This window comes from Cebus imitator, unplaced genomic scaffold (genome assembly GCF_001604975.1).
Source record: "Cebus imitator isolate Cc_AM_T3 unplaced genomic scaffold, Cebus_imitator-1.0 Scaffold48, whole genome shotgun sequence".
Classification (NCBI taxonomy): Eukaryota; Metazoa; Chordata; class Mammalia; order Primates; family Cebidae; genus Cebus; species Cebus imitator.
In genome coordinates, this window is record NW_016107363.1 from 7,517,113 (window position 1) to 7,530,133 (window position 13,021).

Here is a 13,021-nt window from a genome sequence, read left to right on the forward strand (position 1 = left end):
TTGGGTAAAGATGAGGTTTTACCATGTCGGCCAGGCTGTTCTTGAACTCCTGGCCTCAGGCAATCCTCCCACTTCAGCCTCCCAAAGTGCTGGGATTATAGGCGTGAGCCATTGCACCCAGACCCCAGGATCTATTGATTTTTCTCTTCTTGATAATGTTTATATCTGTTTTCTTTCCATCCTTGTTTCTGAGCCACCTCCTCAGCCCACTCTTCCTATTATAGTATCTCAGTTCTGACCTTCATCACTTCCTACCTGAATCCAATACAATAACGTCCTGCTACAGAATGAAGTTTGCAAAACACAAATCCTTTCTGTTTATTTCTTTGTTTAAAACCTTCCCTTGGAACTCTTTCTCTTGTAATTAAATCTTAATACTGCATATAAAACATTTTAGGATCTGACTGTTACCTATTTCTCAAGCCTTATTTTTGGCCATTTGTCCTATCGTACAGAATCCCGTTAATCTGTGTCTGCTCACATCTCCATTTCTTTGTATACATAGTTTCCCCTGCCTTGAACATCCTTCCCTTGTTCACCTGGCAAACTAACATTTTCCTTCCAAGTTCAGCTCAGCTATTATTACTTCCTCCAGGAAGCTCTCCTTGATGTATCTCTCTCCCATTTTCCTCCTTGTCCACTCCTTCAGTTGTTTATCCCAAGCACTCTATTAGCCTCCTCCTTCCCTGAGACTTTCTCTGTCATATCATTATTATATCATATTATTTTTGTCTATTTAATTTATTATCACTCCTTTTTAGAGATTATTTTCAGATCTCCTAGCTTGCCACATAGGTATGGTATGTTTTTCATAAATGTTTGTTGAATAAATGAATGAATGGCTCCTAGAGAGTTCATTTCTGCTATCCTCAGAACATTCTCTTACAGTAGCTAGTTTTGATTTGTCAGAGAATTTAGAATGTTATGTGTGATTGTACAATTGTTATGTATAGTTGTGGAATATAATATGGCAAACTAAAATATTTGAGAAATGTTTTATCATGCCTACTTAAATATTCTAAGTTTAAATATTATAAAGACCTCATGAGGCTAGGTGTGGTGGCTCATGCCTTCATTCCAGCATTTTGGGAGGCTGAGGCAGAAGGACTGCCTGAGTCCAGGAGGTTGAGGCTACACTGAGCTGTGATCACACCACTGCACTCTAGCCTGGGCAACAGAGTGAGACCCTACCTTAAAAAAAAATTAGCCTGGTGGTGCACACTTATAGTCCTAACTACTTGGGAGGGTGAGGTAGGAGAATCCCTCAAGCCCAGGAGTTGGAGGCTGAAGTGAGCTATGACTGTGCAACTGGACTCCAGCCTGGGTGAGAGTGAGACTCCATCTAAAAAAAAAAAAGACCTTATTAAAACCATGTTTACTTTTATCAGTTTTTAAAAATAAAGTGTTTATTTTCTACATATGATGAAAATTAAGAAAGTTACCTTGTTTTCACCTTCCAGGAACTGATTCCTACAAGCAACAGCAATGTGGTTGTATCTCTCACACGCCTCTTTGAAGTACTGCTTTGTAATGTGGTAGAAGATGATCCTTTTAGCAGGCACATTCGTATTTGGATTATGGTTTGTTTTATACTTCATGTAGTTTTTAATTACAGAATAAATTATGCTTCTGGTACATGATATTTATATTGAGAAAGACATGACAAGATCCAAAGCTATTTTTTGGTGAGCATTGAAAGAATAGCTGGAGACACTAAAGTTGCCCTGACACCTGCTATTCTGATATTAACAAGCACTTTAAAGAAATTAAAATGTCAGAAGGAACTGAAACTACGGTCTCACTCGGTCACCCAGGTTGGAGTGCAGTGGTGTGATCTTGGCTCACTGCAACCTCTGCCGCATGGGTTCAAGCGACTCTCCTGCCTCAGCCTCCCGAGTACCTGGGATTACAGGCGCCTGCCACTGCACCTGGCTAATTTTTGTATTTTTAGTAGAGATGGGGTTTCACCATCATGGCCAGGCTGGTCTTGAACTCATGACCTCGTGATCCACCCACCTTGACCTCTCAAAGTACTGGGGTTATAGGAATGAGCCACCATGCCTGGCAACTATCCTATTTTTTTTGAAGGAGTATAATTTGATAAACACTTAATAAGGTGATTTAATACTAAACAAATTTGGGCTGGGCACAGTGGCTCTCACCTGTAATCCCAGAACTTTGGGAGGCTGAGGCGGGTGGATCATGGGTTCAGGAGACCATCCTGGCCAACATGGTGAAACCTCATCCCTACTAAAATGCAAAAAATTAGCCAGGCATGGTGGCACATGCCTGTAGTCCCAGCTACTCAGGAGGCTGAGGCAGGGGAGTCTCTTGCACCCAGGAGGCAGAAGTTGCAGTGAGCCAGTACTATGCCGCTGTACTCCAGCCTGGCGACAGAGCAAGTCTCCATCTCAAAAAACAAGAAACAAAAACAAACTGTGTGTGTGTGTGTGTGTGTGTGTGTGTGTGTGTGTGTGTGTGTGGTAGAGATGAGGGTCTTACTATGTTGCCCAGGTTGATCTTGAACTCCTGATCTCAAGCAATCCTTCTACCTCAGCCTTTCAAAGCTCTGGGATTACAGGTGTGAACAACCACACTGGGCCAGTATGGTGTTTAAAATTTTGATAGATACTGGGCCAGACACGGTAGCTCAGGCCTATAATCCTAGCACTTTGGGAGGCTGAGGCAGGTGGATTGCTGAGTCTGGGAGTTCAAGACCAGCCTGGGCAGCATAGAAAAACCCCCTCTCTACTTAAAAAAACAAAACATTATCACATGAGTAAGTAGAAGACAAAACTGGAAAAAAGAAAAAAAAAATTAGGTTTTGTGGTATATGCCTGTAGTTTCAGCTACTCAGGACAAAGGCACAAGAATCACCTGAACTGGGAGTTGAGGTTGTAGTGAGTTGAGATTGTGCCACTGCACTCCAGCCTGGGCAACCAGAGCGAGATCCTGTTTAAAAAAAAAAAAAAAGACATGCATATATTTTGATAGAAATTGCCAGAGAAATGACTCTACATGGCTTAGCAGTGCGCCATTCCACTTCATTTACATTTATGACCTTGTTCAAGTAGGTTGAGCAGGTCCTAACATGTTGAATTTTTATTAAATTTCTCCTAAAATTTCTTTTAAAATAATTGCTATAAGTTAAAAATTTTCTCCACCAACAGGCTTGCTTTATATTCTCTTTGATTTGGTCTATTGGAGGAAGTTGTGATACAGATGGCCGTCATGTTTTTGATGCTTTTATACGATTAATCATACTGGGAAAAGATGAAGAAAACCCAGTGCCAGACTCTGTGGGTAAATGGGAATGCCCATTTGATGAAAAAGGCCTGGTCTATGACTACATGTATGAGGTATGACATGGAAAGCTTGGTATAGTTAAATAAAACCCAAAGCCTTGGATCAGCAGACAAAGCTCCTGCGTTTTCATCCTAGAGTCGTTTTGACTCCTGTGGTGAGCTTTCTAGTCTCCCTTCTTTTTAGTTTCACCTCCTATAACTTACTGGCTGTATAAATTTGCTTTAATAATATTTTTATAATTTTACATTTAAATTAAATTTTCCATTTTATTAAATAATTCCCCACAGCATTTTTTAAATAGCAAGTATTTGAATAATTATTTGATTCTTACAAATTTGCTTTCATACCCCATAAGATCTAGATAGAGCATTAGTCATCGTTTGACCTAAATCTCAAGTTTTGTGATAAGGAAGTAAACCTGAAAAGGTCAGTGGGAAGCAGAGCCAGGACTTGACTCCAGTTCTCCTAATAGTTCAGGACCCTTTCCCCAAAACTGCGCTGACACAGAATTTTCAGAATATGGCCAGAAAGAGAGTCTCATCCTCATTAGTCATAGCGGGAAGTCAATAAAGTAATCTCTAAAAGTGAAAAAGAGATAGTAGCACAAGCATATTCTTTTAGAATTGAAAATAAATATCAAACAATCCAGCTTAGAGAGGTAAAGGTCTCTAGGAAAGGGAAAGTGAGAGTAGGGAAATGCTGTTTTTCTTAATCTTATAAATCTTTCGACTGAAATATGTATATATTTAATGTTGATTTTAAAAAAGCTAAAACTTAAAAAATACAAATATGAATTACTAAAGAAACATTCACCCAAACTTGCAACATACCTCCATTCAAACATATAACATATATACATGTATAATTTGCTGCAAGATAGGAAAAGATTCAGAGGTTCCAGCCACAGCTCTGGAATAGGGTCCTAGACTCCCCCTACTTTGGCAGGTATTAAAACTTTTGTTAGTTAATAGTGGAAGGGCCGGGCACTGTGGCTCATGCCTGTAATTCCAGCACTTTGGGAGGCTGAGACGGGCAGATCACGAGGTCAGGAGATCGACACTATCCTGGCCAACATGGTGAAACCCTGTCTCTACTAAACACACACACACACACACACACACACACGCACAATTAGCCAGCCATGGTGGCACCCACCTGTAGTCCCAGCTACTTGGGAGGCTGAGGCAGGGAAATCACTTGAACCCGGGAGGCAAAGGTAGTAATGAGCCAAGATCGTGCTACCGTACTCCTGTCTGGTGACAGAGCAAGACTCCATCTCAAAAACATAAAAAATAAAACAGTGGAAGGGCTGGGGGTCTCCAGGGAGGGGTCACAACAATCTGGAGAAGAAGATAATGATTGGGGCTAGAGTGAAGATTGGGAGGCACTCAGGGGTGTCAGGACAGCAGCTATTTAGCCGGTGGTTCAGAAGAATTTCATATCGTAACCATCAATACAGCTATGCTGATATATATCCTGGTTGTTTCAGCCTGGATCAAAATGCTAAAGAAAATAATGTTAGAGAAACAAATGTAGTAGTTTTACTGATCTTTCATTTTTAGTTAGATTATTGTCCATTTATTTTAAAATAAAAAAGGTAAAGTCAAAATCCAGGAAATGATTACTTGAGGTACATTAGAGTAGCTTTTGAATAAATACTTGATGTATGCAAAAGAACATCTTGAGGGCATTTGGGGAATATTGAGTGTTAAGAAGACATCAAGGCAAAAATGTCTGAAATGTTAGATATTTTGAACATGTGATAACAAAAGTTTCATTGTGTTTTTCAGGTTATTAAAAAGGAAAATTTAAAAAGTATTTCTTAAATTGAGTGGTGTTTTCATGAATGCTTATTTTATTTTTCTGCTTTATGACTTAAAATATGTTAGATGTGTTCCTTTATATGATTGTAATATTTCATTAAAAGGGGGAAGACTAAAGTTTTTAAAAGCTAATATAAATGTTGAAAAGAGCCTTTCAGATATAACAAGTACATGGTTTTAGTATTTTAAAACTTATCTTTTCTTGTAGTTGAAAAACAGAGGTCGCTGGCTCCACTGGAATGAATTAATTAAAAATACTAATTTAGGAGATAAACAAACCAAGATTCAAGACATCATAGTCCCTACGATGGATACAATTAGATACACATTTCTAATGGATTTGAGTATTACCTATGCAAAGTAAGGAACTCTGCTATAAACAAGTATTTTGAAATGTAAAAGTACCATTTTAATAGGATTATGGCAATTTTTGAAGTATTTAAGATCATTCTTTTTCAGATAACTGAGATCCTGGGGGTCTAATTGACATGTTCAAAGTGACATCTGTTGCTATTGGCAAACCTGGAATGCACATTTTCCATTGCCCACTCCAAAGCCCTCGCCATCATACTTTGCTGCCTCATAAGTTGCCTAACATTTTTCTGATTTGTTAACAGCACACTAAAAGTCTGCTGCAGTGTCACTGTTAAAAAGATATGCATTGGGCTGAGCGTGGTGGCTCATGCCTGTAATTCCAGCACTTTGGTAGGCCAAGATGGGCAAATCACCTGAAGTCAGGAATTTGAGACCAGCCTGACCAATGTGGAGAAACCCCACCTCTACTAGAAATACAAAATTGCTGGGCGTGGTGCCACATGACTATAATCCCAGCCACTCAGGAGGCTGAGGGAGGAGAATGGCTTGAACCTGGGAGGCAAAGGTTGCAGTGAGGCGAGATTGCGCCATTGTACTCCAGCCAGGGCAACAAGAGCTAAACATGCCCTCTCCCCCTCTCCCCCTCTCCTCCTCTCCCCCTCTCCCCCTCTGCCCCTCTGCCCCTCTGCCCCTCTCCCTCCACACACACATAGTATGCATTCTACTGAAAGATTCAGTGTACTCCTGAGATGTCATTCTCCTATTACATTTGGCATTTTCACATATGTCTTATGCCAGTTGTGGATTCCATCACTTAAGATTAATATTAAAAACTCAGACTTAACTCAGAAGAGTCCATCAAAAAAAGACACATAAAACTAATCAAAAATATGTACTGTTTGCATATCCATACCAACTTTCTTACTAACATTTAATAGTTATTTTCCTTTCAAAACACTAGCCATAATTTATCATTCATATTATTTAAACTAGACAATATTATATTCATAAATGTCTTTTTTTGATAATCGGTTTCTAAATGCATTCTGTGAATAATTTTATCTCATTTAAAAGAAAAAACAAAAAATAGCTTATGAGGGAAAATTAGTTTACCCCTATTTTGTATCTGTAGTTGCATTTTTGCATTTAAAAGCTAAGCAAGGAAGACAGTTGCCAATTCTGGGACATTCCTAGTGTAGCAGTTCTTTTTTTTTTAAAAAATAGGGTCTCACTGTGTCTCCCAGTCTGGAGTATGGTGGCACAATCATGGCTCACTGCAGTCTTGATTCCCCAGGTTCCAGCGATCGTCCCGCATCAGCCTCCCACATAGCTGGGACTACAGGCACGCACCACTATGCCATATGGGTTTTTTTTGTTTTTTTTTTTTTTTGGTAGAGACAGGGTTGCCCAGACTGATCTCGAACTCCTGAGCTCAAGGAATCCACCTGCCTCAGCCTCCCAAAGTGCTGGAATTACACGTGTGAGCCACTGTGCCCGGCAATACAGTTCCTTTGTGTCAAGAACCATTTGGCAGAATAATAATTTTAAATAAATAAGTACAAATAGAATTATATAGTAAACTATATCTATATATAGATATAGATATAGATATATGCAAACCATACATATATATGTAATTATACATATATTATTTTTTCTTGAGACAGAGTTGTTCTCTGTCTCCCAGGCTGGAGTGCAGTGGTATGATCTCAGCTTACTGCAACCTCTGCCCCCTGGGTTCAAGCGATTCTCCTGCCTCAGCTTCCTGAGTATCTGGGATTACAGGCTCCTGCCACTACGATTGGCTAATTTTTTTGTATTTTTGGTGGAGAGGGGGTTTCACCACTTTGACCAGGCTGGTCTTGAACTCCTGGCCTCAAGTGATTCACCCACCTTGGCCTTTCAAAGTGTTAGAATTACAGACATGAGCCACCATGCCCAGCCAGTTTTTTTTCTATGTTGAAATACATTTATTAAAATATTGAACATATTTGGGCTATAGTAGTAATATATATGTTTCTTTACTAGCACATTAAATAACAAGATCTGTCAGTGGGTCTGATGACTATAATACCTTTGAAGAAGGAATGGGCATGAGAGATATTTTTGAGACACTGTAACAATTGCAATGTGTAGAATAATAGCAATGATTTCTACTGGTGACAAAGACATAGGTACTATTCATACAACTGCTACATTGGAGTCATCCCAGCTACTCAGGAGGCTGAGGCATAAGAATAGCTTGAACCTGGGAGGCGGAGGTCGCAGTGAGCCAAGATAGTGCCATTGCACTCCAGCCTGGGCAACAAGAGCAAAACTCCACCTCAAAAAAGAAAAAAAAATTGGAAACCTTGCTTGAAGCCTCACTGAATAGAGAATTCCTTAGAGTTTGCTTTTAGACAAATATTTTCAGTTAGTAATTCAATTGATTTTAAAATGCTGTTAACAGTATATATAACTGTTAGCTTTAGAATTCACTGTCATTCCATCTCTCACAAAACCTTTGGCTATTGAGATCACTGTGAAACAGACTACAGCTGTCTTATTGTCATCACCCTATTAGTCTGTTCCACATGCTGCCCCCATATCTGTACCCTAACTAAAAAGTATAAATACAGCTCTTTTCTGAGGAGGAGATAGACTTTGACTTCGTTTAAAAAAGTTAAGCATATTATTTTATAAGTGTTTTGTATATAGCAACATTATATTTATTCAAATAATAGTTTATTACTATGAAAGTATCTGCAAGGCCAGACACAGTGGCTCCTGTCTGTAATCCCAGTGCTTTGGAAGGCTGGGATGAGAGAATCACTTGAGGCCAAGAGTTTGAGACCAGCATGGGCAAAATAGCCAGGTCTTGTCTCTTCAAAACATTGAAAGTAAAAAAATTAGCTGGGTGTGGTGGCATGCCACCTGTAGTCCTAGCTACTTGGGAAGCTGAGACAGGAGGATCACTTGAGCCCAGGAGTTTGAGGCTGCAGTGAGCTATGATCGTGCCACTTCATTCCAGACTGGGTGGCAGAGTGAGACCTTATCTCAAAAAATAAAAATAGGTTGGGCATGGTGGCTCATGCCTGTAATCTCAGCACTTTGAGAGGCTTAGGCAGGTAGATCACTTGAGGTCAGGAGTTCGAGACCAGCCTGGTCAACATAGTGAAACCTGTCTCTACTAAAAATACAAAAAATAGCCAGGTATGGTGGTGCATGCCTGTAGTCCCAGCTACTAGGGAGGCTGAGGCAGGAGGATTGCTTGAACCTGGGAGGTGGAGGTTGCAGTGAGCCAGTATCATGCCACTGCACTCCAGCCTGGGCTGGACTCTGTCTCAAAAAAAGAATAAAAAATGATACAAAATAAAGTCCCTGCAACATTATGGAAAAATGTATGTCAATCATTACTTTTATCCATAGTTTATGAAAAAATAATTATGGGTAAAATATGAGTTTTTAATGAAGATGATTTGATTCTTATGTAAGCTTTTAACTACAGCCTCCTTTAGTAGAAATATATACTGACTTTTTTCCATTTTGAATAATATATTCATTGTTTTCATTAAGGCCACTGCTTTTTGTGGGTCCAACGGGTACAGGAAAGTCTGTGTATGTGAAGGACAAGCTAATGAATCACTTGGAAAAGGACCGGTACTTTCCTTTTTATGTTAACTTTTCTGCACGGACCAGTGCCAATCAGGTTCAGGTTAGTTTAAAGATACAAACGTGGGTCTATCATTATTAATTTCTTTGCCTTATTTGATCAGTGTTTAGATTTGTACATTAAATAAGCAACTGTATACATCTATAAATTTAAAACTTTCAAATGTTTGGGGAGTTACAAGTTTTGAAATTAATGACAAAAGTTTCAGAGAACATTTTTACATTAATAATGGGTTATTGAGCTTTATTACCTTTTTTTTAAAACTTGAAGCAACAATTGATTTCTTAACTGGTGAAGGAAGTATAAAAGACACACACACACACACACACACACACACACACACACACACACACACACACACACACACACACACGGTGGGGCAGGGATTAGGAGACCCAGGGATAAATGATGAGAGGACTTTGAATTGTTCTCTCAAGACTCCTGGATGGTCCTCAGGGGCATTTGCTGCTCACTGGACCTTTCAAACCATGGGCTATTGTGTGACCTGTGACAGGAACCACGTGAGTGCATCCTACCCTTTGGCTTCAAATGTGCCAAGGTGAAACTACTTCATGAAATCTTTTCTAATTGCCATTTTTATCATCCATTCCTAAATGTATGCCTATCCATTCTCTCCTGACCCCATTTCTATTGTTTTAAGTCTATATACTTCCCTGAACTTCAGAATCTTACAAATTTAGAACTTCTTTACTGTGGAGCTTTATTTGAATGAAAACAATAATTTTGGTTTATTTTTCCAATAGACAAGTTCCAAAAGTATTAGAGCTGTAAGAAAGCATCTACATTTATTTTGGCTATAAAAAGCTGCCAAATGTAAAGATTAATGCATTAAGTTAGTTTATAGATATGTTGTTGAATACAGATGAACACAAAGAAGGAAACAACAGTAATTGGGGCTATGGGAGAGTAGAAGTGGGGAAGAGGGTGAGGACTGAAAAACCTGCGTATTGGGTACTATGCTTATTACCTCAGCGATGAGATAATCCGTACACCAAACCCCCATAACACACAATTACCCATATAACCTGCATGTGTACTCCCTGAACCTGAAATAGAAGTTGGAAAAAAAAATTTATTCAGTGAAGAAATGAAAAAAAAAAAGATACGTTGGTTATCCAGTGAGGAAAGTATTGTAGAAATTTTGGTGACATTTGTAGAAATATTGTAGAAACATGCATATACTATACAAAGATACATAAATATGTGTGTAACAATTGTGAGTGCATAGAAGGATTTCAACAAATGTCTAAATGATGTTGATTGTGAAGTTTAGTGTCACCCTAAATATGAATAAATAAAAATACACATATAATGCTGCTTTGTATTATTTCCCTCAGAGAGTTAAACTTTTTTTTTTCTGGTGTTAAGTATAACATTTTATGTTAAGTTAATCATTGATAAATTCAGCAGATAGCAATTGTTACTGGTAAAAATTCCATGGATTCTGGCAAAATGGGTTGTTTTACTTGTTGATACTGATTTAACATAAGTATAATATAAATTCATAATTCAATTATAGGTAAATATACTACTCTTCCTTTATATTTTAGAACATTATCATGGCTAGATTGGATAAAAGACGCAAAGGAGTCTTTGGACCACCTATGGGAAAGAAGTGTATAATTTTTATAGATGATATGAATATGCCTGCATTGGAGAAATATGGAGCTCAGCCTCCTATTGAATTATTACGACAATTTTTTGACTGTGGACATTGGTAACTATTTCAAGTCTCAAGTTATGCTGAAGTTATAGCTCAGTTTTTCTTTTAGGTTTTCAAAGTAAAATATATTTTTCAAGCTATTTAGGGAAAAGAATGGTTGCTCAGGTTTTCCTATACAGGAAGGAAGGCTTTCTAATATCTTTCTAAAAGGCTATTTTAAATTAAGAGGAAGGTACAGGGATTTCCTGTATATTCCCTGCCCCAACACATGCATAACCTCCTCAGTCTCAACATCCCCACCAAATTGACACATTTGTTACAACTGATGAGCCTCCATTGATAAATTGCAATCACCCAAAGTCCATAGTTTACTTTAGGGTTTGCTTTATGTGTTGTACATGCTATGGGTTTGGAGAAATGTATATGACATGTATCCATCATTATAATATGCAGAGTATTTTCACTGCTGTAAAGATACTCTGTGTTCTGTCTTTTCATTCCTCCCCCAACTCCAGCCCCTTTGTAAGAGAGCCATTGATCTCTTACTCGCTCTATAGTTTAGCCATTTTCAGAATGTCAAATAGTTGGAATAATACAGTATGTAGCCATTTCAGTCTAGCTTCTTTCATTTAGTGATGTGCATTTGAGTTTCCTTCAAGTCTTCTCATGGCTTGATAGCTCATTTCTTTTTAGCACTAACTAACATTCCATTGTCTGGATATACTACAATTTACTAATTCATTAACCTACTGAAGGACATCTTGGTTGCTTCCATGTTTTTGGCAATTATGAATAAAGTTGCTCTAAACATTTGCATACAGGTTTTATGTGAACATAAGTTGTCAGCTTCTTTGAATAAATACCAAGGAACACAATTGCTGAACAATATGGTAAGAATATGTTTAGTTTTCTAAGAAACCACCAAATTATCTTCCAAAATAACCATACCATTTTGTATTCCCATCAGGAACGAATGAGAGTTAGTGTTGCTCCACATCTTCTCTGGCATTTGGCATTGTCAGTGTTCTAGATTTTGGCCATTCTAATAAGTATGTGGTGGTATTTCATTGTTTTAATTTGCATTTCCCTGATGACATGTGATAAGAAGCATCCTTTAATATGTTTATTTGCCCTCTGTGTATCTTACTTGGTGGGGTGTCAGTTAAGGTCTTTGGCCATTTTTAAATCGAGTTTTTTACTTATTGAGTTTTAAGAGTTCTTTGTATATTTTGGATGATAGTCCTTTATCAGATGTGTCATTTGCAATTATTTCTCCAAGTCAGGCCTGTCTTCGCATTCTCTTGACATTGTCTTTGGCAGAGCAGAAGTTGTTAATTTTAATGAAGTCCAGTTTTTCAACTAATCTGTTGGTGTTGTGTCTGGAAAAAGTCATTGCCATACCCCAGTTCAACTAGGTTTACTCGTATGCTATCTTCTAGGAGTTTTATAGTATTGCATTTATTATTTAGGCCTGTGATGCATTTTTAGTTAATTGTTGTGAAGGATGTAAATTGTGTATAGATAAATTTTTTGCATGTGGATGTCCAGTTGTTTAACAATATTTGTTTTCTGCTAAAAGACAGGGTCTTGCTATGTTGTCCAGGCTGTTCTCAAATGTTGGCTTCAAGCAGTCCTTCTGCCTCAGCCTCCTGGGTAGTTGGGATTACAGATGTGAGGCACTGTGACCAGCAACATTTGTTGAAAAGACTATCTTTGCTCCATAATGCTGCCTTTGCTCCTTTGTCAAAGATCAGTTGACTGTATTTATTGGGCCTATTTCTGGGCTCTCTATTCTGTTCCATTGACCTATTTGTCTCTTCTGCCAGTACCACATTGTCTTGACTACTGTAGTTTTATAGTAAGCCTTAAAGTTGGGTAGTGTCAGTCCTCTGACTTTGTTTTTCTCTTTCAATAGTGTTGATTAATCTGGGCCTTTGTCCTCTCCATATGAACTTTAGAATCAGTTTCTCAATATCCAAAAATAACTTGCTAGGATTTAGATTGGGATTGCATTGAATCTACCAGTCAAGTTTGGAAGAACTCTCATCTTCATAACATTGTTTTCACATCTGTGAACATGGAGTATCTTTCTTTATTTAGTACTTTGATTTAGTTCATCAGCGTTTTATAGTTTTCCTCATAAAGATCTTCTATATATTTTGTTAGATATATCCCTAAGTATTTCACTGTGAGTGGGTGCTAACGTAAATGGTATGGTACCTTTTTTTTTTTTTTTTTTTT

The 13,021-nt window shown here is 38.1% G+C and overlaps 1 protein-coding gene across 1 annotated transcript in view; it reads left to right on the forward strand.

Annotated features, from left to right (window-relative positions):
- DNAH12 (dynein axonemal heavy chain 12) overlaps nt 1-13,021 on the forward strand; it is a 247,904-nt gene that overhangs the window by 116,698 nt on the left and 118,185 nt on the right. The window contains exons 33-37 of the mRNA XM_037738118.1: nt 1,461-1,580; nt 3,171-3,359; nt 5,338-5,489; nt 9,000-9,138; nt 10,668-10,834. Of these exons, the coding sequence (XP_037594046.1) occupies nt 1,461-1,580; nt 3,171-3,359; nt 5,338-5,489; nt 9,000-9,138; nt 10,668-10,834 (767 nt within the window). The remainder of the gene's footprint in view (nt 1-1,460; nt 1,581-3,170; nt 3,360-5,337; nt 5,490-8,999; nt 9,139-10,667; nt 10,835-13,021) is intronic.